General features: G+C 42.8%; 1 protein-coding gene across 1 annotated transcript in view; it reads right to left on the bottom strand.

The window, feature by feature from the left end:
- Window positions 1-869: 869 nt before the first annotated feature.
- LOC308632152 (galactose mutarotase) overlaps window positions 870-25,209 on the bottom strand; it is a 46,238-nt gene continuing 21,898 nt past the window's right edge. Inside the window, exons 5-7 of the mRNA XM_081263954.1 lie at window positions 4,934-5,075; window positions 3,273-3,447; window positions 870-1,865 (exon numbers count right to left, since the gene is read on the bottom strand). Coding sequence (XP_081120080.1) covers window positions 1,788-1,865; window positions 3,273-3,447; window positions 4,934-5,075 — 395 coding nt within the window. The 3' untranslated portion in view covers window positions 870-1,787. The remainder of the gene's footprint in view (window positions 1,866-3,272; window positions 3,448-4,933; window positions 5,076-25,209) is intronic.

The following is a 25,209-nucleotide window of genomic DNA, read 5'->3' as shown; positions in this document are numbered from 1 at the left end:
ATTATAAATGGGGTAGTTTTCCTCGTTTCTTTTTCAGAGGATTGGTCACTGATATACAGAAATGCCTTTGATTTATGGGTGTTGATTTTATATCCTGTTACTTTGCTAAAATCATTTATTAGTTCTAAAAGTTTTCTGGTGGAATTTTGGGTCTTCTATGTATAGAATCATATTGTCGGCAAATAGTGCTAATTTGAGTTTTTTTCCTATCCATATCCCTTTAATTTCTTTAATCTGTCTTATTGCTCTGGCTAGTGTTTTAAGAACTCTGTTAAATAGAAGTGGTGAAAGAGGGCATCCCTGTCTTGTTCCAGTTTTTAGAGGGAATGCTTTCAAATTTCATGGTGCAATTTTACATTACACATTTATTAGTCTCTCTCATGAAAGGACACAGTGCCTCACACATTCAAGGCAAGCACTTTACCCCTGAGCCCCAGCCCCAGCCCCAGCCCAAGGTTTCAAAAATATATATACATGTATATGTATATATATATTTTAAGTATATATATGTATTTTTTTGAGTTGTTGATAGACCTTTATTTATTTATGTATGTATTTATTTATTAATATGTGGTGCTGAGAATCGAACCTAGTGCCTCATGCATGTCAGGCATCATGAATGCTTTAAAAGACCTAGCATACAGAGTAGGTATTCAGAACATCCATGCTGAAGTGAATTTAAAAATTGTATCTTTGATTTATTATTGGTTTCAGAGAAAGAGGAGGTATGGAAACCTCAATAGTTTGCCAGCTTTCTCTGGGAAAATGCTGGGGCGCCTATTGGAGAACATAGAATCCAGAACACACACCATATACTTGTTCCATTCCCCAAAGTCCATGCCTGACAAAGAAGAATGAAACAACTGGAGTCTTCTGGGGATGACTTTATTTCAACTGATTGTAGTAAACAATAGTATAAAATATATTTCTTTAAAAAGCACCAGCCCACACCCGTCATTAATGATTTGATTATTCAGGAAAAGAATCTCCAGCCTCATCTACATAAACACAACACTGCTTCCAGTATAAATGTTAACTCCAAAGGCAGGGAGTCTAAATGATGGGTTCGTTATGGGTATTTGAATGGCTTCTTACAAAAGGGAACCTCAGAAGAAAGGCTGGCTCCTAACAGAGCAGGGACCAGATCCCTTTTTAACCCTTCAGTGACTCCTGGAATGCTCTGGCAGACTGGGATAGGTAAAGAAGGGGAATTTAATTTGCATGACCTAAACTAAAGTCCCACTTAAACTTTTTACCAGCTTGCGGTGGGTCACTCAACCTCTGTGCCTCAGCTCCCTCACTTGTCAATTACCTGCCTCAGAGGCTCCATCTGCTGGCATGGTGAACCAGCTCATATGACTTTGGAAAACTGTAGAGTGCTACCCAAGAGTAAAGTGATTTGATGTAAAAGAGGAGGAGGAGACAGAAAAGCAATGAGAGCAACATCACAGAAACAAAGATGAGAGATGGAACCTACAACAGTGTATAAGACTCCCTGGACACCCCTTCTGGGCTAAGTTCAGGCCTTAGATGATGACATTGATGGTTGGGTTCACTTGCCCTTTGAACTGCACAGAGAATAAAGCTTGTCATTAGACATGGTCCAGAGCCAGTCACTGGAAAAGGAAATCAATATTCAGACCAATTATTGTGACAGCCACCATTTGTATGATTTAGCACGTGATCACTTTTAAATCCTCTAAATCTTCACCTTGTCTCTGGACAGGAGACAGGCTGCTGAGGGGGCCCAGGCCTGGGCATGGACTAGGATGTATCTTCACACTTCCTCAAGCCACAGAAAACTTGAACCAGGTGGTATGGTTGTACTCCTCCCCAGGACTCAGCAGCACAGGAGGGAAGTGGGGCTGTGAAGGGAAGACAACAGAGTTACACCTCACTAGCCAGGGTCGTGCCATTAGCCATTCAGGGTGTGCTTCTAGACCAGGGCTCTGTGGGTCAGTGCCAGTGTGGAAACAGTAGTATTGGTTTGTGATGAGATAAAGAACCATTCTGAACCAGAATGAAAATCTAAATCACCAAGCACAATTTTTCAAAGCAAGACTTTCTTGCTGGAGGAAGTAGTTGGTTTATGTTATGGTTTGGATGTAACATGTTCCCCAAAGCTCATGTGTGACAATGCAAGAAGGTTCAGAGGAGAAATGATTGGGTTGTGAGAGTCTTAATCCAATCAGTAAATTAATCCCCTGATAAGGATTAACTGAGTGGCAACTGAAGTGGTAGGGTGTGGCTGGAGGAGGTGGGAATTGGGGATATGGCTTTGGGGTGGTATATATTTGTATTTGGCAAGTGGAGCTCTTTCTCTCTGCTTCCTGATCTGCCACACTCTTCCACCATGATATCCTACCTCACCTTGAGCCAAGGAATGGAGCCTGATGTCTATGGATTGAGACCTCTGAAACCATGAGACCCTAAATAAACTTTTCCTCCTCTACAGGTGTTCTGGTCTGATTCTTTTAGTCACAGCCACAACAACAAAAAAAAAGCTGACTAAAACAGTTTATAGGCAGGCAGGGTGGCACATGCCTGTAATCCCAGTGGCATGGGAGGCTGAAACAGGAGATCATGAGTTCAAAGCCAGCCCCTGCAACTTAGCGAGGCCCTAAACTACTCAGTGAGATGCTATCTCTAAGTAAACTACAAAAAAGGGTTGGGATGTGGCTTAGTATTTAAGCACCCCTGATATGGGATGTGGCTTAGTTTTTAAGCGCCCCTGAGCTCAATCCCTGATACCAAAAAAAAAAAAAAGTTTATATTCTCATGCAAGGTGAGAGCTCCTTATTATAGGCTGGCACTTTGAGGAGAACTGCTTCAAGTGATAGAAAAAAAAGATATAAAGAATCTAATAGGATGAAAAGAAGGCTCTGCTTAAAAGTGTGGTTGCAGAACGTGTGGTTATTGACAAAGAAACATTATACTGGGGGCTGGGGTTGTGGCTCAGTGGCAGAGCACTTGCCTTGCACACATGAGGCACTGGGTTCGATCCTCAGCACCACATAAAAATAAAGAGATCATGTCCATCTACTACTAAAAAAATTTTTAATAAAAAAACATTATACTGAATAAAGGTTTTAAAGATAAAAAGTTTAAGCTTTTTAAAAGCATGTAAATGCCACATCAGCAGCTTTGCTTTGGGTTTTCTGTTTGGAATGACAAAGAAGAAAACAAACATGGACTTTTGAATCATACAGCTTGATTTGAGGGCTGTGACCTTGGACTCAATACCACTCTATCAAGGCAGCCTGGGGCTTTACCTGGTTGATTGCATCAGGCCAATTCTGGGTCTCAAGACAGAAGCCAGAGTGCTTAGGATAGATGGCTCCATTCTTGCCCTTCAGCGTGCCATTCAGGAAGTTGCCCGTGTAAAACTGGACACCAGGCTGGGTGGTGTATACTTCTAGTACCCTCCCGCTTCCAGCATGATACACCCTGGGGATAAAGACAAGCCACATGTGAGTCCAGAGCAGAAAAGCAGACAGAGAGGGGTAGAAATGGAATCCTCTTTGGGACAGGAATCAGACCCAGCCACAGAGAGGGGCAAGATGCATGGAGGACAGAGAGATAGGAAGGAAGAATATGATGGAAATTCTTACAGCCTCCTAGGTGGGGCATGAGAAGGTGGTTTCAAGGATCCTCCATGGCAACTTTTCACTCTGATCTTGGCTTCTTTGGGGAATGGCAAAACGCATTGACCCCAGGCAGCTGAGGTAGGGTGGAAAGAGAGGAACCAGGCTGGAAAGAAGCAGTAGGGGCTCCAGAAGGGGCCAAACCTAGGACCTCATGCATGTTGGACAAGTGCTCTCCCACTGAACTATATCCCCAGCACATAAGGCTGAGATTCTTTTTCACGGAATCAGGCTCTCTGCTTGGCCTGGAGAAACAACCAGCCATGTCTTTTATAAAAGAGAAGAGATGTTTTTATGAATTAAACTATTCCCTTCCCAGGGGCTGGAGCAGGCTGGTTTTAGGTCTCTTCTGTAACAGTTTTGTTAGGGGCTGTGGGTTTCTTCTGATAAACTGTGTCCTTTATAAACAACAACCAGGCCTCTATAGGGGTGAGCTCCTTTCTGGTTCTATACTTGCTGTTGATGGATTAGAGATAAAAGCTTGGGTCTTAAGGCACAATACATGCATGAAATAGTTAAGACATCCACACAACATGTTGTCAAACAAGAGGCTCAGGGAAACATGTTTGGGAAAAAGGGGGGCAAGATTTGAATCAAGAGGGAGAAGGCAGGGGGTTCTTTGGGTGGGGGCAGTGAGGAGAGACACACCCAGGAAGAAGGTGGTTCAAACAGATAGAACACACGGGGCCTTGGTGCTGGGGCTTGGAGGTGGAGAAGATTTGTATAGTTCTTTCTGTCTGTATTATAGAATTTGAATCATTTTCTCTGCTTTCTTTAAAATCCATTGATTCTACAAACTTGTATGGATTATTGCCAGTGAAATGGTACAAGGAACTGGGAATTCAGTGAGAAGGAAAGAGCATGCACACAGGCATCTTAGCAGACTGGAGACTGAGGTGGTAAGAGCTGTGAGAGAAGGGGAGCCTCCAAGTATACACAGGGGTGGGCAGGACACGAGTCACAGATGATCAAGTGCAAAGGGCTCTGGAAGGTCAAGGAAGGCAATGGGGACTTCAATCAGGAAGCTTTAGGGCTTCTAACAGAAAATGGGCCTTAAAGAACAGGCAGAGAAGGGGAGAGATGAGATGCCACTCAAGTAGGGGATACAGGGATGATGGCAGGCCAGGGAGGATGAATTCACCAAATTCATGGGAGCTTTGAGAAGATGGGGGATGTGGTGTCTGGTCCTCTGTCATGTTGTAAATGCTATCAATATGGTCAGGCAAAAGGCTCCTCAAAGAATTGGTGTCTCTTCTTCCCTCAGAGGCAGGAAGTGAAAAGGACCTGACCTTGCACAGAAATGCTTTTCTTTGGAGCTCTTCAGACAGAAATTATGGTCAAAACCACCGAGGCGGAACTCTTGCAGGTGTTTTCCAAGCTGCACTGGCTTTCTTAGGTCGAATGCAGTTCCTTGCACTGGAGCAACATCTCCTGGTAGAAAGAGAACAAAGGTGATTAATGCTCAGATCAAGCCTTATATACAGCACCCAAAAGACCCACTGGCTCTACCCTCTCAGGCTTCATTTCAATTCGTAAAGGAGACAAAAGCCCAGATCCCAAGGAGAATGAATTATTTGATTTCCTTGATTAGAATATGCTATTGATTATAAAACGCAATAGATACAATATTCAGAGTCATTCAAGTATGAAATATACAAGAAATAAGGAAACACGTTAATTTCCGTGAAAGGTTAAGTTACATAAAGGTGATGGCTGTGTTAACCTTTCACCCAATCACCTCATTGATTCTCTTTTTTCTTCCTTCTCTCTTTTCTCTTTCTTTCCTTTTTCCTTCCTTTTTGTGTGGTACTAGAATCGAATACAGGGCTAGCAAGCACTGTACCCCTGAGCTACACCTCCAGATGATGTTTCTTTACTGCTAAAATATCTCCAGTCTCCTAACCAAGCATTAGCACCTGGCAGGGCAGACCAGACACTAAAAAAAAATCCTGCAATAGTGATTTTCAAACCATTTGGGGCCATTATTGGTTAAAGGGACACTGGCAATTACCTTGTCCAAATCACCTCCCTGATCAGTCTATAGACACTCTAAACTGTAGCAGAAAATGTTAATAAACCTGGAGCAAATGGATCAAGTAGGATAGTCCAAGGCAAACTGGGATGTAGACCACTGTATCATCTGCCAATTTAAATTCAGTACTTTGATGGAAGCTTTTCTCTGGGAGTGATTCCTGGGGCAGTCTGGCAAGCGCTGCCTCAGTGTGTGTGAGCCAGGTTCCTCCAACTGTCAGAGCACTGGAGTTTTTCTTATGAAGGTGGGCCATCCTGGAGCCTCTTCACAATGATGTGAGTGGGTGGACAGTCCTGAGGGAGGATACTGCTATGTAGGGATCCTCAACTCTTAAAGCGCAAAGCATAGAAGGGACTGGGACAGGACTCCAGTTTGGGTGATTGTCACATGACCAATGCCCAGAACACCCCTTCATGGTGTTCCACAACTCAATAGCATTGGAACCTGTAGGTTCTCCACTCATTTGGTCTAAACTGCTCACGTAACAGATAAGGAAACCGAGACTCATACAACCTAATATCATTATCAACCACCTAGATGTAGATTTTCTTTCTTTATGATACATAAAATAATGGCAACTTTATAAACAATGGCATCTTAGAATTGATAATATGTAAAAGTTGTTTGTCATATCTTCCATCCTACTAAAAGAACTAAACAAGTAATCAGGGATTTGAGGGAAGAAAGAGAAAGTGGGATTATCTTGAGTCATTTCAATGGAGATTCAAGGGAGAGATAATTTCTCAACACAAAGTCCTCTATACACGTTTGCCAAAACAGCAGTATGGGTTTGTACATTTTCTGAAAATACATTTTACTTTTTAACCTGTCATTCTTTTCCTAACTTCTTAAAAATTTTTTTTTGTGGTGCTGGGGATTGGAACCCAGGGCCTTGTGCATGCAAAACAAGCATTCTACCAACTGAGTTATATCCCCAGCCCCTTTTCCTAACTTTTGGTTCTCTCCAGATGCGAGACTGAGCCATCTCAAACAGCCCTGAGCCTGGGCCTTTCATCAATGCAATGAAATTGGACCACTGACTTTCAACTACCCACCCTCTCTTCCTGCAGAATTCTTTATTTCATAGAGAATCTTTGTAGGATACTCAATATACTAAACACATTTTTTTTTATGTCCAGGTATACATATGTGTATATTTATGTGCCAGAGTTCTAACTGAAGCCAAGGCAGGCTCTGAATAGTGTAGAGGAAAAAAAAACCAGGACAAAATGACAGCAGAGGTCCACCTTGTCCCATAAAATCATAGCCCACCCTGGAGTAGCCCACGGTTAGGTCCTAGAATATTGCATCAAGCACAAAGAATCCCTAATTTCTCTTCAGCAAGCCAAACACTCCAGACATTTTTTTTCTTTTTTTCTTTTTTTGGTGTGTGGGGGTGGTACCGGGATTGAACCCAGGGGCACTTAACCACTGAGCTACATCACTAGCCCTCTCTATATTTTATTTTAGGACAGGGTCTCATCAAGTTGTTCAGTAAGTGTTGAGGCTGGCTTTGAACTTAAGATTCTCCTGCCTCAGCCTCTGGAGGCACTGAGATTATGGGCATGCATCACTAAGCCTGGTACTCTAGCCATTCTTGAAGAGGAGAAAAGAAAGGGGCTCCATTTCTGATCCTTAAACAATGATATAGTTTAGTCTTTTTAAAAATTTTATTGTCCCAGACTTGTATTATATACACTAAAGGTAAGTACAGACGTTAGGTGATTGACATAATCTTTTGGGGTGAGGAATACTTTTTCCTTTCATGTGTTCAGATGGGGATACTTTAGGAACTTGGTGCCTACTATATTTAGGAGAAAGATTTAGCATGCAAAGTGAGGCCATGATCTTAGAAGGCCTAGAAAAATCAAGGGCTGGTACCTTACTCTTTACTTAATTATGTAAGTAAAATTAGACTTAGCTTTTGATTCTGTTTTTGAAGATTCCTAATTGCTGTGAGGAAACACTAATCTTTGTACAAAAGAAGACATACTTCCACTCAGAGATGCAACCTTTCTGGTTTGTGATGATTGGAGTCTTGCAGTTCACAGCTTTGGGAGTGCTCAGGGTACCAAGCACCTGAGTGAGACACTGATGCTCAGGTGATACACCGTGGTGTCCACTGTTCAACCAAGGGAATTTGGGAAGCATATAAAAGAATCTATTCTATCACAATCAGCTTCAGGAAAAAATTAAGGAATATAGAATTTTTGGGGAAACGTAAAAAGCATCTATTTCCTTGCCTAGATTCTTCTTTTACAAAATTTTTTTAATAAGTAATATTTACATGTGTGATCAACTTAAATGGTGACATATATAAAAGATACAAACATAAAATATTATATAATGAAAGAATTCTCATCTTTATTTCCCACGTATCCCACAACTTCCACAGAAGCAATTACTGTTACTGTTTTTTTATACACCCTTCCAGAAAACAAGATATCCAAACAAGATATTCAAAACAAGGGGCTGGGGTTGTAGTCAGTGGTAGAGCGCATGCCTAGCATGTGTGAGGCACTGGGTTTGTTTCTCAGCACCACATATTAATAAATGAATAAAATAAAGGTCCATCAATGTTTGAAAAAGAAAAAAAAAGATATCCAAAACAAGATATTTTAGTGTACACAGACACACACACACACACACACTCACATACCTGGTAGTCCATTTCCACCTTGATCTTTTAATTCAATATATTTTAGAGGTTGTTTCTAAAGTTATTCCGATTATTTTATATCTATTCTATTAGATAACTATGCACCTATATTTTTCTCTATTTTTGCTATCATAATTTGTCTACTTAATATTTCTTTTCAGGGGCCATAACTGCAAATTTGATTTTCCTAGAAAAGTATCTATTTCATCTATATTACTCTGATACTTATTCATAAAGAGTTTAGCATAGTAATAATTTATGGTTCTTTTAATCTAATATGTAGTAATTTTCCTATATTCATTTCTTGTTTTGTGTATTGAATCGGTTAGCTAATACTTTATCAATTTTTTAAAAAATATTTTTTTCAGTTATACATGGGCACAATACCTTTATTTTGTTTATTTATTTTTATGTGGTGCTGATGATTGAACTCAGTGCCTCACATATGCGAGGCAAGCGCTCCCTCACTGAGCCACAACCCCAGCCCAATTTTCTTTTTTTTAGTGGTGCTGGGAATCAAAACCACAGCCTTTCCCATGCCCTGGATTTGATCCCCAGCACTGCAATACATACATACATACATGTATACATACACACTATTCTGACTTTCATTTGCCTGGTTTACTTTCATGTTTTATTTTCAGCCTTCACTTGGTTTGTATACAGCATTTTATTGGGTTTTGTTTGGGGATTCAATCCATGATCCTGTTTAATAGGGACATTTAGTGGAATTAACACAACATACATTTGTTCTAAGTGTTCTTAGTTTTGTCTTACTGTATAGTATGCTTCCTTATGTATAGTTTATGATTTCCAGTTGTTGCTTTAAAAGCTTGTTATATGGTCTGTGTTTACTTGTATCTGTGTTTCTGATAATTTAGAAGGTTTTTATTTTTGTTTTGTGGTTTCAACTGTATATCAGTGGCTTCAGTATAATGCACCTAATCTTTTTTGTTAGAATCTGCTCTGTCTTCTCCTTTCTCCCCTTTTCTCCTCTTTGCTACCTTGGCTAGGTGTTGGACACTGAACTGAAGGTATTCGAATGAAGGCCACTTGCTTCCCAGTAGATGGCGCTAGAGACCGGAGAGAAAGAACCAGCTGAGTTGTCTGTCCTCTAAACTCTGATCAGTTCTGGGAGATGGGGTTCTCTTTTTGGATCTCTAAGGCCAAAGGCCAAATCCTATATGGCAGTGATCCACATCGGTGCTTTTGTCCTATAAAGTGTGCGACTAGCTACCTTCCAGATTGACCAAAGGCAACAATGACTGTGACACAATTAGATTTGGAGAAGGGAACAGTTATTCTCATGGGCTTAGGAGATTTGAATTTTACCTACCCATATTTTGAGTAGTAACTTACGTTAGGCTTTATTCCCTAACCTTATATGGTGTTCATAATATCTGATTCTTCTTAAAGCCATACTTGAGTCAAGATCTCACCCTTGAGAATGACCTAGTGTGGCTGCCCCAGGTCAGTTATATTGCTTATGAATATTTCCCTTTCAGGTATGACTATAAGTAGAAGGCTATAAGGAACAAAGAAAATCATGGAATTTTCATGAAGGAAGACACAGGGGATATTTGCCCATGTTAAACTACCAATCACTGTTTGCCTCAGCTTCTCCCCCTTAAAACAAAGCTGCTATTACTGGCTACCTTTCACATTACAAGGAAATATTTGATAAATATTGTTCTTGCACGTCTTCAGGAAAGTAGCATAAATAAATAAATGATACAACTGACACTAGGATTCCTGTATGTATACACATGGATGTATAACCAATGTGATCCTGCAATCTGTACACGTGGAAAAATGAGAATTCATACCCTATTTGAATCAAATGTATGATATGTCAAGATCTTTGTATTGTCTTGAGCAACTATTAAAAAATAAATAAATAAATAAATAAATAAATAGATAAGTGAGCCAGATGTCAGGTAACATATATATTACACAGCAGAGGCTAGAGAGGGCAAGACCTAAAACTTTAGAGAATGCAGCCAGGGTTGTGGCTTAGTGGTAGAGTGCTTGCTTAGCATGCATGAGGCACTGGGTTCAAACCCCAGCATTACATAAAAATAAAAACAAGTTAAAAAAGAAAACTTTAGAGAAGCCCTGACTTAAAATTAGAAACTTTGGCTAATTCTAAAATAAAATTTTTGCTAAATGAGAAGAAAAAAATAGATAGTCCCCATTTATTTTCTTCAGTTACACTCCCTCTTGTGCTTAATGGTCAGGTTATGTGGAAAACGTTGAATTTGCCCCTCAGATTCACCATGTCTTTGGGCCCTTTATCATAACTAGAGTGTCCTTTCTGTGTCCCTACCCATATTCTGGCAGAGTCCAATTGTTCACTTAGGGGTAGTCTATAACAGCATCTCCTCAGTGAAGGATTCTAACCTCCATGGTCAGAACTAATCCTTTTTTGTATTTTGTTCCCATCAGACTTACAATACACTTTCCCCAAACATCCATCACATTGTGGTAAAATGATAGGATTAGAGCAAGCTCTGTCTAAAAGGAGCCTGAATTCCTAAAGGGCAGGCATTCTGGGCTATTTAACTTTGTCCCCTCTGGGCATGAAGCAGAGCCTTTCCTTGATTGAAAAACTGATAAATGAATGATTCAGAGGAAGAAAAAACAGGCAATTATGAAGTGGTAACATTCTGTGACAAAGTCAGAATGAAAGATCTAGAAAGGCCCTTGGGAATTGCCTCATCCTGAGTCTTCACTCTGCAGATGAAGAGGCTGAGACCCCAGGCAGCAAAAGGGACTTGCCAGAGGTCACATATCTCCAGCACACGGAAGCCTCCAGGCCTTTCTACCCCACAGCATCTGCCTTGTGACAGCCCCTTCTATCTCTAAGCCCCTAAGCACTCTTGATTTTTCTAAGATATTGGAAAATGGATGTGCAGTTCTTCTAACTTTTTGGTTAATCTGCATATGTGAGTTTGTGCTTTGTGCTAAGAATAGAAAGAGATGTCAAAATAGCTCTCTGAGCAAGGCTGGGTGTACAGAAAAGGAGGCGGAAATGGAAAGGGTGCCCTCAGAGAGGATGTCACATCGTTAGACTCTAGTTTGGAAACCACTAGAAAGCCAGGATGTTGGCCAAGAGGCACTGTTTCCTCAGGAGGACTTCTTATCTTTCTGAAGGTTGCTGGTGTGTAAGGTCTGAGCAGCAAAGCCTGGCAGATAGTAGGCCCTGGCCCAAAGATGTCGGGGTACAGCGCGGCGGTGGGGAGGGCTAAAGGCAGCATTTCTGCTTCCTTGTTTTAGGGAGAGTCTGATTGCAGGCAGCAGTAAGGACCCACTGGAGGTTACTTTCATGGCAGGTGGGTGTTGGGTTTGGGTTTGTCAGGAGAACTCGAGGGATGCGGCAAGAACGCTGAGCATATGCAAAAGGGTGGTTCCGTGATGGATTCCTGATCCAGGCTGGGTGCGGGGAGGGAAGTGAGGTCACGAAGGGGTGAGGGACAGTGAAAGGGGTGGAAGGATCAAAGGACTATAGGGTCTTCTGGCATTGAAGAGTTACTGGAGTCGAAAGATACCTAACACAGTGACCACGGAGGGCTACATGCAATGAGAGGTGATGACAAATCAAAGGTCTGGCCCTAGGACCCCAGACGGGGCGAGTCGACGAGCAGGATGGAGGACCAGCTGGTTGGAAGACAGGATCTCAGGAGGCTGAGAAGTCAGGGTGTCACAATATGGTTAATGAAGTGATTAAAATTATGACAAGAAACGAGAGGAAGTGATGGGGCAGGGGCATCTATAGGTCACCTCAATGAAGAGAGTTCACTTGAATGACACTCTGGTGACTACAGCTGCCTCATTTTTGTAAAAAGAGGAAATGGCTCTGATCAGGACTTTCTAAGGGTATCCATTTTTTTTTAAGAGAGAGAGAGAGAATTTTTTAATACTTAATTTTTAGTTCTCGGCGGACACAACATCTTTGTTGGTATGTGGTGCTGAGGATCGAACCCGGGTCGCACGAGAGCGCGCTACCGCTTGAGCCACATCCCCAGCCCACCATTTGTGTTCTTGAGTTAAAATTACCTCTACTGAAAGCGAAGGAAAAACTCAGTGCTTTCGTGAAACCCATCTGCCTTGATTCGTATCTCTTATCTCACATAAGGGATTCAGACACACATTCTATCATGAGGAATTTGGCCCCTTTTTCCATGACTGCTTGTGGCAGATTGCATTGTTTTGAAGAGAGCCACTCCAGTCTATATCCCATCCCATATGCACGCACTCCTTACAATTGCAATCCCAGCCCTCCTTCACTGAGAGATGGAGTCTTTCCTCTCTTGTAAAGTGATGGTTAGAAATTGCCTCAACAGAGGGGCTGGGGATGTGGCTCAAGCGGTAGCGCGCTTACCTTGCATGCGTGCGGCCCGGGTTCCATCCTCAGCACCACATACCAACAAAGATGTTGTGTCCGCCAAAAACTAAAAAATAAATATTAAAAAAAGAGAGAGAATTCCTTTATTAAAAAAAAAAGAAAAGAAATTGCCTCAACAGAATGTGGCACAAGTGATTTCTGAACAGAGATTATAGAACACAAAGTGGTGTCAGCCCTCTTTCAAAGACATACGCCCTTGGAGTCCAGACAACACGTGTGGCTGGCTGTTCTGGCTGAAAGTCCCAACTAGGCCCTCAACCAACAGCCAACGCCAGCTGCCAATCATGAGAGTGAAGGAGTCTTCTTATGATTCCAGTCCCTGTTCTAAATGAAGTTTCTAAATGAAGTGTTAGAGTAGTTTCATGATCACCTCTTATTACTGAAGTAACAATCCTGACAAGAAGCAAATATCTCCCCTCCTCTCCTTTCACATGGTCAGAAATGCCTTTAAGCAATTGTGCTTTAAAAACCCTACTCCTTGTGATTACTTTTGGATGGGAAAAAACAAAGACAAATTTGTTAATCCATCAGTTTTTTTAGTATCTTCTATGTCTAGGGTTCAGCTTAGGTCAGGAAGCCTGGAATCTGATTTAAAATAAAAACTTATAGGAGAATGTGACAAATGCAGTGAGAGAGGGACATATAGCAGAATCAGAGGAAAATGTCTAGAGGTGTCAAACCATGACATAAGAATAATAGCCAATGCACCTGAGATGTTTTGCCCGAAGAAAAGATGCAGGAATGACGTGACAGCCGCCTCTAGGCTCTCAAGCCTCTTCTGCAGGGATCTAAGGACCAGTTCCCAGAATGAGGCCACTGGGATCAGCTCTAGATGATGGATTTCATCTTAATATTAGAAAAGCCTTCCTCCATGCTGACCCGTGATGGACCACGAACATCCTGTCCCAGAGGCACCCAAGTGTCTGCGGAACCCAGAGGTCTGCAGTTCAGATACTGGAAAGATGGGTAGTAGCTACCAACTACCACATTCCAGGAATGTAGTCTGTTGGCTCAGGTGACAAAAATAATAAAGCAGGCTGTTCCCTGTGGGGGACTCTGTGATATTTCGGCTATTTCTCTTGTCTCTCTTTTTAAAAATAAAAATTTCAGCTTCTCTTATTTAAGGAGACTACTGGCTGAGAGCAGCTCATTGCAGAATGACTTACTGAGCTACCAGGGAGCTACCCCTCAACTCTTTTTGTATTTTATCTTGAGACATAGCCATGCTAAATTGCCCAGAATGGCCTTGAACTTGTGATTCTCCTACCTCAGCCTCTCCAGTAGCGAGTAGCTGGGAGTCCACGGGGTGTGTCACCACACCTGATTTATAGAACAGCTTTTGAGAGAGTTTCTGAGAGAGCCCAGAGTGTGAAGTCCTGGAGGGAGGAGGGGAATTAATACCTTAATTCACTACTAATTCCCCTCCTCCCTCCAAGGAGGCAGGATAGAAGGCAGGGTGGTTGGGGAAAGGAGCAAAAGGGGAGAAACAGCTGCTAAAATGGGAATGCCATCGAAGTTCTCTTAAGGCTAGTTGGAGCTTTTTAGAGTCTATTTATAGCTACTCAGAGTGGGAACTGAAGTTCACCAGTATTTGCATCACCTGGGTGCTTGTCAGAAACAAGAACCCCAGGGCTCCACTAGAGAGCAAGGAGGCGAAATCTGCATTTTAACAAGTTCCCCAGGAGATTGGTGTGCACATCAAAACTGAAGAGCACCGATATGGAGATCATCCAAGGGAGACCCAGGCTCAGATGGGCTGCTATGTTCCTCTCTGAAAAAGAAGAGTGGGCAGGAACACTGGGACAACAGGAAGCACCAGGCGCTGGAGTCTGGTCTCCATGGGGACAGCCCAGCTGTGCTTCCAGCCCAGCTGCTCCAATTATGTCTGTCTCTTTATCTAGTCAGGTTCAGAACAGTCAGTCAGAGTTGCATAAAGAAGCCCGCAGTAATGGGGCTCGTGGGCACAGGTACTCATCTGACATCTAATTAAGCCATCTTGGTAAATCATCTCTAGAATGCCAGTTATTATTTTAGGAAACAACATAAAGAGAATGATAATTAAAAGTAGCACTCTGGATGGGAATTTTTACTTCATTCCAGGGGTTGGCAAGTAAAGCACCTTGGGATTTTTTTTTTTTTTTTTTGTAAAGATAACATTTCTATAAATTTTCATAGTTCACACAACCTCAAAGCTTGTCTGCAGTTTTGTCCCCCCCCCCCTTTCCTATGCCGGTCTTTGAGTTTTGTGGCTTTATTCTACTACTGTTTTTTTTTTTCTTTCTTTCCACTGAGCACTTTCTGATTTTATTTTAACTTGCAGTGGGGGAAGGTATTGTTTCTGGATATGACACAATATCCAAAGCATAAACTGCTAAACCGAACCACAGGTTATTCATTTTCAGGCAAAAAGGCCATTTTTACACTTCACAGTTAGACCCACGTAAGGCATTTTCGTGACAGTAATTTTTCCATCATATTTCCTCTTCAGATGGCATCAGAAATTTGCCATCCACTAAGAGGTTCACCCTTCTGTTGCCAACGTCTGTGGCCTCCTGGCCTTCATGCTTCATTCCTACCAGGTCTGCTCCCCTTGGAGACTGTCAGGTCCCTGGTGTCATTCCCCTGCCACATGTCCTTCTATCTCTCACCCCCTTCACTACCTTCTAAGGGTGCACTGTCTATGACCTGAGCCACGGGTAGTGGCACTCACTGATCAGCCTTACACCCTGACTCTTGCCCTTCCTATTCCCCTGACTCGCCTTCTCAGTTCTGACTCCGTGCTGCTGAGAGACACTGGAGAACTCTCAGAATCACTGACAGAAGCCATCACAAATCCATGGTCTCAGTTTTTAAGTGGATTCTCGGCCCACTCAACCATTTTGCTTGCCCTCTGTCCTTAAAGGAAACCTCTTAACTTGCATCTGCATCCCCATACAGGGAAGCACTCTCTTTTCTTCCTGTCCCAGTTACCCGAGAGCAGGTTCAACACCAATCCCTTCCATTAACTCAGGTCCGTGGTTCAGGTACAAGCACATGAACCACAATACCTGGGCCCAGGCCTCGGTATTCGAGAAAGTTGTCTTAGTTGGGAACCTCTCACTGGTCTGTATCCTCTCTCCTCACTTTCTGTCATTCCTCAAACTGTCCCTATCTAGCTCCTGCCCTGACCACACTGTCAAATGGGGTCAGACTACAATCACAAACTTTGCCCAGGCCTCCTGGGACTTGACTTTCTAGAGTCTTGGCAGTGTTGGTCACTCCAAGTCTCCTACACACCTTTCTGTTAGCTCGATGACCGGCAGCCCCTCACCATCTCCCTCAGCAGTACCTTTACTGGGGGCTTCCTTGCACCTTAAATATTGGAAGTGGTTTCCTAGGGTTCCCCTGGGCTTGGTCCTTAGATTGCTGCTTTCCTGGATCGACATTTCCTTTTGGGAAAGCCACGTGGCTCAATCTACAAAGTGCACTCTGCCCATTTGTATCTCCAGCCCTCTTTTCTCTCTTACCATCATATTCACCTGTCCAGCCACCAGCTGTATATCACCACCTGGGCGCCCCATGGCTTCCTTAACCTTCCGTGTTCTTGAGGCCAAATCCACAGCTCTCCCGGCACCTCTCCCCAGCCTGCCCACTGACCCGATGCCACCTCCTCTTCTTCCTTCTCCATTTACCACTTGATTTCTTTATCTCTCTTGCACAGGAGCTGCCCTAGAAACCAGCAGCGATCAGATATCTTTCTTCCTTCCTCATCTCCAACATTCAACTCAGATCTGATTTTTACCTCCTGAATTTTATAACAAGCCCCCCTCCACTTACACCATGTTTCCGTCCTTCCCAGTTCACGCTTGAACTATGAGCACAACCTCTTATCTGTCTGCAGTCCAGCCCCGCCCTAATAGCTGCTGGAGTGGTATTTCTTAAAAGCCAGTCCTGCCAAGTCAGTTCCCTGGCTTCAAACCCTTCAAAGACCTCCATAATCTAAAGATAAAGTCCCAGTTCCTTAGCTAGACGCAGGCCAATGGAGACCACCCTCTGCAGGGCTGAGCAAGCGAGGCACAGGGGCAAATGTTAAGGAGACAAATGCTCTCAGGTGCCGACCTTGAAAAGGGGTGCCGACCTTGAAAAGGGGTGCCACCTTAAATTCTGTACCCTAGTGCCTGCACTGCCCTACTGCTTCTCTAACATTCTGGCTTCACAGTTCACCCCCTTCCACATTCCAGGCTTTGGTGCTTTCAGTCTCCTTGCTGCAGTATCTTCACAGACACTAAGAAGCTTCTCACAACTCAGTGATCTTGAGAGAGCCTCCTCCTAACCTCACCTCTATGCCTCCCAAGCCCTGTGGGCATAGAGGTGTATCTCTACTACAGATCTGACCACCTAGATCCTGCTGCTCCCTGGAAGCTTCTCCAGGGCAGAGAGAGTGTTCCATTTTCTTTTTAGGTGTGTCCAGTGCTTCAGGCAGCATGTAAGAGTCAGCAGGTATCCTGTCAATGTTATCTGAACTGGAAAAGTCTGCTCTGGAACTCCCTTGAGGCAGATCCATCGTCCAAGGCCCCCAGCTACCACTCAGCCCCTTCAGAATGGGGTGACCTCTGAGGATCATGATGCACTAGGAGTGAACCAGAGCCAGCACTTGTCCAGAGCTGGGGTAAGGAAGGGGTAGATGTTAAATCAGTTCTCCCTGGATGGTGGTCAGAACACTAGCAAATAATTCCCCTCCTGACAAATTAATTTGATGTGAGCCTGCAATTTTCACAGGAATTCTAACAGCCTGGACAAGTGCTAATTTCCGAGCTTTCCTTCTGCCAGATGGCCACCATGCTGGTTCATGTTTGCCAATCTTGTAGCAGTGATATGTTCTATAACAGGGGACATGAGTAGCTTTGGGAGTTATTCTAGGGGTTCATAAAACTGTTCTTGGGACCATTTTATGAGAAGAACTCAGTAATGTACCCCGTTGGAGAGTATCATCATTACCAGGAGAGAGATGTGGAGTTTCTACACCAAACCTCTTTGAATACTATTTAGGAGGGACCTGTCATACAATAAGCAGCTTTGAATAAAATCCAATGTCACAGTTTAATCTTTTTAGGGTCAATCAAGCACTTTTGTAGCCTAAAATTTGGATGAGGACAGGACCTGTACTATATACATGGCTGTATATATTTCACTCAGGCAAAACTTACTCAGTTTTTTCAGTATTTCTTCCCCAGGGCTGGCATAGTACCGGCACACAGTAGGTACTGTAACATCCTGTAGGTACAGACTGGAAAATGAAGTAGTGAAGGGCAGATTGGAGCTGGAAGGGCTTTTCCCCAGAACTGCAGAGCTGAGGGTGACAACCAGAACACATCACTTGCAGAGTGGCCCTGGTGTGCCTGCTTGCCCTACACCCCACATACTAATGTCCAAACCAATGGCTGGTGGACATGTGGAGGCCATTTCATGAACCGAATCAAATAGAAACAGAAAAGCTGGCCTCTAACTCCACACTGAGAACTACTGTCACTCCTCTTGGTGGGACTTGGGGAAGCTGCTTTTCTTGGTGTGCCGTTCTCCTCTAGCTAGCCTTCTAGTTCCCTTCAGGAAATTCAGTGATGATGAATCAGCAAACGAAACAAAACACCAAATCCACCCTGAAACTCCCCCAAAGGAAAACACTACTGTTCTTCTCGAAAAAGATGACGCTTTATATATGCTAATGCATAGTATATATAATGCAGCCATAGACTGTCATTACCTGATAGGAAAAAGGGCAAGAAAACCCCTGTGCAGACCAAGATGATGTGGCCAACTCACACAGGGTTTTCCATAGAACTTAGGAGTGCCTGGGCACCCCCTTTCTTGGAGAGCTACTAGGGACTGAACCCTGGGCCACATGCATGCTAGGTATGTGCTCTACCGCTGAGCCCTCCTCCTCTCCCCTCCTGGGTCCCTAAAGCTCTTTCATCATCTTTCCAAACACACACAGGGTCCTGGTCAGGGGCCTGGTTACAGGTTCCATGTGGTCTTTTGAGTCATTGTTAGAAATGGACAGGATCTAAAGTCCAACTCATGCGATTCCCATCTAATCAAATTTTATAGATTCCGTTGATAAGGCCAAAGAGTTTTTACGAATAATTAGAGGACATGGCTGGTAGAGAACAAAACTAAAAATCGTACCTGGTTTTCTGAATCCCAGATCTCACACCATATCGCATTAATATATTGTATTTAAAACAACTGCAAAGAAGGAGGAAGAGTGGAACAAGTAGCCATGAGGGGAGGAAGCAGTAGCTGTTTCTAAGATATGTAGATTTGGGCTGGGGATGTGGCTCAAGCGGTAGCGCGCTCGCCTGGCATGCGTGTGGCCCGGGTTCGATCCTCAGCACCACATACCAACAAAGATGTTGTGTCCGCCGAGAACTAAAAAATAAATATTAAAAATTCTCTCTCTCTCTCTCTCTCTCTCTCTCTCTCTGTCTCTCTCTCTCTCTCCTCTCTCACTCTCTCTTAAAAAAAAAATAAGATATGTAGATTTGCTTGCTCTTGGTTTCATTTTTCTGTTTAGCATAGATTAGTTTTCCAACTTTAAAAGTGACCAAGCCCAAAGCTCCCCTCTTTGGATCTGCAACTAAATCCTGATAGATCATCCAAGGAAAACTCGTAGAGGGGCAGGGAGGGAAGCTTGGGCATGTGATGAGTGCTAAATGGCTTATGTCATCATAAACCAAGCATAAGGGCTGGGGATGTAGCTCAGTGGTAAAGTGCTTGTCTCTAATGCACGAGGCCCTGACAAAACAAAATCCCTAGACAAGAACCTATTGTTTCCAGACTGGGGTTACAGCTCAGCATTAAAGCACTTGCCTAGCACAGGTGAGGCCTGAGGTTCTGATCCTCAGCATCACATAAAAAAACAAATAAATAAAACAAAGATCAAATTCTTAAAAACAAAACAAAACTATTGTTTCCAGTAAGTGTGGGAAAGATTTCCAAGGAGAAGGTATGAGTCTTGAAGGACAAGTGGGGGTTTATGCAGCAAAGAAGGGGATAATTGGGGCTGGGGCTGGGGCTGGGGCTCAGTGGCTGAGCGCTGGCTTCACATGTGTGAGGCACCGGGTTAGATCCTCAGCACCACATGCAAAAATAAATAAAACAAAGATATTTAAAAAAAAAAAAAAAAAAGAAGGGGATAATTGTGGTCCCTCTAGGATGGGGGTTGGGGGAGTTGTGAGTGAGGCATGGTGAGAAATGGCCTGGAGAAGCAGCTGGGGTCTGGCCTGAAAAATCATCTAAAAGGTTCTAAGCTGCTGATTATCAGAGTCAGATTTGCATTTTAGATAGATATCTTTAGGAACCAGATGGAAGATAGATCTTGAGATTTTTTTTTCAGTTAGAGAGTGATCATTTAGATTCATTCATTCATTTATTCATCCATATTTATGAAGCCCACTGATCTAGACAAGAAAAGATCTCATCAACCAAGATGGTGTCAATGGAGGTGGAATCATATAATCAATAAGACATACTGAGGGGCAGGGGATGTGGTTCAAGCGGTAGCGTGCTCGCCTGGCATGCATGCGGCCCGGGTTCAATCCTCAGCACCACATACCAACAAAGATGTTGTGACCACCGAAAACTGAAAAATAAATATTGGAATTCTCTCTCTCTAAAAAAAAAAAAAAAAAAAAAAAAGACATACTGAGGCGACATTTGAGAAGTACGTAGGAGTTAAAAATCAGTAGGACCTGATGACTAATGATGTGGAGGAGGGTAAAAAGGAAAGAGAAGCATATCCATGGATGGTTGAAATGAATACTGTGTCCAATATTTTAGGATTATATAATATCGAAAGGAATTGTCTGTCAGGAGCCCACATGCTAATGCACAAAGATCAAAACAATCTTCATCTGCAGCATCTTTGAAACAGGAGAATACTTTGGAGTTTGTTATTTCTCCAGGGTAGAGACATAGACCTGCTCTAGGGAAGTAATTGTATCATCAACCAAATTCTAGGCGGAACTGAGAGAGGCTGAAATAAAATAGAAAACTCTTGCTGGGTCTGTCTCTACAGACTCACGGTAAGACTTTCCTACCAGAATTCTAATTTTGTTAAAATGGGGTTGCTTTCATGTAATTTTAGAATGAGCTTTGAAAAATGGAAAACAGCAAGAATAGCAGGTGAACACAGATGGGTTGGGGGACAGAGTGGATTGGGCAAATTTTTATAAAAATACAAGGTATCTTTTCTAAAAAAAAAAAAGAGAGAGAGAGAGTAAGAGAAGATTTTACTAATATTATTGTGAGAAGCCAAAGACCTGATCAAAGCATTTTTTTTTGGGGGGGGTGTACCAGGAATTCAACCCAGGGTCTCAGGTGTGCTTAACCACCAAGCCACATCCTTAGCACTTTTTATTTTTTTTTTTTATTTTGAGCCAGGGTATCACAAAGTTGGTTAGGACCTTGCTGATTCACTGAGGCTGGCCTCAAACTTGTCATCCTCCTGCCTTAACCTCCTGAGTTGCTGGGACTATAGGCATTTTTGCTTTTTTGATTCCTCATCTATAAAGAACAGCAAGATTAAACAAAAAGTGATATGTTTTAAAGAGGCAGGTGTGGTGGTGCACGCCTCAAAAAAAAAATCTTTCTTTTTAACACTGCACTGTGTTATATACGTGGCTACATCTTGCTGGGCAGATTGCCCAGCTTGCCTCTTGCTCTCACCATTCTGTAAGGTGAAAGGGTGAAAAGTAATATTTACAAACCTGGGAACAAATTAATCCCTGGAGAAATCTGGATTGATTTTTCTCACCTGTTCACTTTGGTTTCTGCTCGCTGCCACAGGGCAAGGCGTGAGAATCATGTCCTGAGTGGAATGCCTGACCTGGCACTGAGTGTTCTCTGTCCTGACCATCCATTGTACATCTGTCTTTCTGGTAAACGGCCTCTAGGAGTTTCACTTCTGGGAACCCATAGGGAGAGCCCTGATTACAAGAAACACAACAAACACACTGCAGTGGACCTGAGATGCCCCAGTGGGAGCCTGTCCTCGTGCTGTGGCCTTGTGCTGCATAGGAGCAAATGCTTTAGAGCAGCAATGCTTTTGTGTTTCGTTAAACAGCTAAAAACAATGGCTCTGAAGAAGTAAAGCTGAACTGAAATTTAGCAGCAAGCTTGGCTCCTGGTCTAGGGTTAAAATGAGTTCTCGGCCTTGGAGAGGCCTTCAGCTGGTACGGCTCTGGGTCATATCTGAGGCACCTGTGAGCAAGGACCACGTGTTCACTGCAGACTCCAAAGTGCCAGGAATGGCATCCAGAGAAGTAGCTTTAGAAGGTGATGAATTTCATTCAAAATATTTTTTGTTCTTATTTTGATCCCTTCCCCGCAGCCTCAGTATGAAGGATTGAAGCCTCCAGGGCTGACAAGATGGCAGGAGTTTCCTGTGGGGAAACAGGGGCGACTCTAAATTACTTGGCCGAGTCCCTTTGAAGGCTGCAGATACCTCTACCCTTGTGGAGGCTTTTCCATGGGGCTTGGGGAAAAGGGTAGCTTTTTAATTTAGGAGAGTAGAATAAGGAGAGAAGGAAGAAGCCACTCATTGTCTGCTACCATGTCCCTTTCCTTTCTGTGTGATGACACTCAATTAGTAAGCAGGTAACAAACAAAAGGAAGAATAGGACTTCACCCCTCCTCAAAAACACGCAGCAGGAGGCTAGTCCCCTTTTACTGAATACCCTGGCTACGGTATTATAGTTAATTGTAAAATACAAGAAGCTGCGTTCTTATGATGATGGGTTTTCCCATCACCTGAAAAACCATGTACTGAGCGCCTCAGTGTACTAACCAGGGTAAAATCACCTTCTGAGTTTAGATCTGCATCAGCATCTCCCACAAGACTAGCAGCTCAGGTTACACCTTTTATGAAGGGCAAAATAAAGAGTTAAAACATAAGTATAAATTAATAGCCACAAAAGGGAAAGGATGGTGTGTGTGTGTGTGTGTGTGTGTGTGTGTGTGTGTGTGTATGGGGGGGGGCTATTAAAACATTTTTGTGTGAAGCACAATCTTAGGAGGACCCCCAGAGGACTTGCAAACACTCAGTAGGATCAAATCAGATGAGTCTATAGACATTGTTATTTGTCAGATTACATCACACTAAATTCAAGAAATGTAGATGATCTGATGATTAAAATATTGCCCCCAGCTTCCCTCACATCCACTACAAATGCTTCTGCATGTGCCACTTTTTCAGATTTGGTTGTTACCTGTTAAAGAGTTCTTGGTGCTCAGCCTCTTTTCTGCTACAATGATAATAAGACTTTTCTCTCCAGGAGTTCTGGGCAAAATTAATGAGGATTTTTATGGCCCAGGAAGAGAGAAAAACAAACATCCAAGCAAGGATCTGGGATGCAGAGCAGAGGATTAGGAGAGTGAGCAAAATAACCGATTTGTGAATAAGAGCCACTAATATGCAAGAAGACCAAAGTTAATGATTTTTTTTTACTGCTGACTCCTAAGGGCTTCACCACAACAGATCAGCAGCCCCAGGAAAGCCAGGGAGAGCAGAGGGTCTGAAGTGAACTTGTTACCCGGTGTCCCTGCTGGGCAAATAAGTCCCCCAGTAAGTGAATTCTCCAGATAGCTGAAAGCTATCCTGTAACTGATAAAGCTTTTCTTTTACTATCTTTGTGAATTGTCTATCAAATGATTTTCCTGTCATCTTCAACAGAAATGAGACACACACACACACACACCACATACTTAAGAAAGTAAACTTTCAATATGATCATAGTAAGATTCTGCAGATAAGAAAACCAGGAACCAGCAAGACCAGGGATGCATTGCCAAACACAGTTGGTTGCAGCTCTGGGGCTACTGAGGGGCACAGAGAAGAGTTTTGAGCTTCCATTTACCTGCCCTGGAGTTGTTCTTTTTCTGATTCCCTCCTTGTCGGGCAGACAAAGCCAGACACTTAAACTCATGCTTTTAACTTCAGGAAAATTCTTCCCTCCCCCTCTCTCCCTTTTTAAAATAAAATGCAAACCAACTTGTGTGTTTTGTTCTCTTTGCAGCAAACTAGAAATAAGTTGAACAGAAGGAAAAACAGGGAACAATTGCGAGAGAAGCTGTGACGTTTCTTGTACAAAGGTGACAAAAGAAATGAGAATTGACAACTCTTAAAAGTTTTGGTTTTTGGTTTTTGCTTATTTCTCATTTCCTGACTATATGGTGGTCTTGGGTATCTATAGAGTCAAGAAATTAATTTATTTTCTTTCTTTCCTTTCTTACCCTTCCTCATCACCCCAAATCTTTTTTTTTTTTTTTTAATACTGGGGATTGAACCTAGGCCCTGGCTTAAGTTAGGTAAGGGTTCTACCTCTGAGCTACCTCCTCAGCCCTTTCAGTTTTTATTTTTTTTTTTAATTTTAAGACAGGGTTTTCCTAAACTGCCCAGACTGGCCTCAAACTTATAATCTTCCTGCTACAGCCTTCTAAGTAGCTGGTAAATATAGACGTGCACCACCACACCTGACCCAAACCTTCTTGACATTTAACATGGGAGTATGTTTTTTGGGTGTTTGTTTGTTTTGCTGTGCTGAGGATTAGATTTAGAGTCTTGTGCATGCTAGGCAAGGATTGTATCACTGAGCTATGGCCCTAGCCCAAGAGCCCAAGTTCTAATGTCAGACTACTTGGTGTGAATCTCAGTTTTCCACCATTTGTTAACTGGGTGATTCTCTGTATTAGTCCAGTTTCTTATTGTTATAAAAAAATACCCTGAGACTTTGTGCTTACAAAGAAAAGAGGATTATTTAGCTCAGTTTGGGAGGCTCAAAGTCCAAGATCAGGGGGCCCCATCTGTTTGGCCTCTGGTGAGGGCCTCCTTGGCTATCTCACAACATAGCAGAGAAGCAGGAAGGAAACTGGCTGCATGCAGAAGAGGCCAGTTGGATGAGGTGACTTCCCTATACAACAATTCTCTTTCAGGGGAACAAACTCATTCTGAGAGACTTGCTATTCATCCCTTCTGAGGATGGTGTCCTATGACCTCATTATCTTGCATGAGGCCCCACCTCCTATACCCTGCCTTCTGGGGACCAAACCTTTAGCACATGAGCCTTTGGGGAACACAGTCAAACCATAACCTAACCATATCTCACTGAGTTATTTAAATTCCTTGTTCAACAGTTTACACATCTGTTAAATAAGAAAATGAACACAATCCACCCAACAGGATTGCAGTAGGAATTATTTATAATGTTCCTTTGAAATACTAGCTATTAGTGTCATAAACCTTCATCTCATCTCACAAGTTATTATCTCAATTCAACAAAACTACAATCTCTACATCGCTAGATACTGCACGTCGATCCAGAAGTCTTAATGGAGTGTGGCTGGTCTAACAGGTTCCTACAGTGCATCACAAGAAAGTGGCCTTGTGTGTTCAGTCCACGTCTGGCTGAATACCAGGAAGTCTGACAGTGCATTT

This window comes from Spermophilus citellus (genome assembly GCF_964194105.1).
Source record: "Spermophilus citellus genome assembly, chromosome: 13".
Taxonomy (NCBI): Eukaryota; Metazoa; Chordata; class Mammalia; order Rodentia; family Sciuridae; genus Spermophilus; species Spermophilus citellus.
The sequence above is the reverse complement of the archived record's forward strand: the minus strand, read 5'-3'. Positions and strand labels throughout refer to the sequence as shown.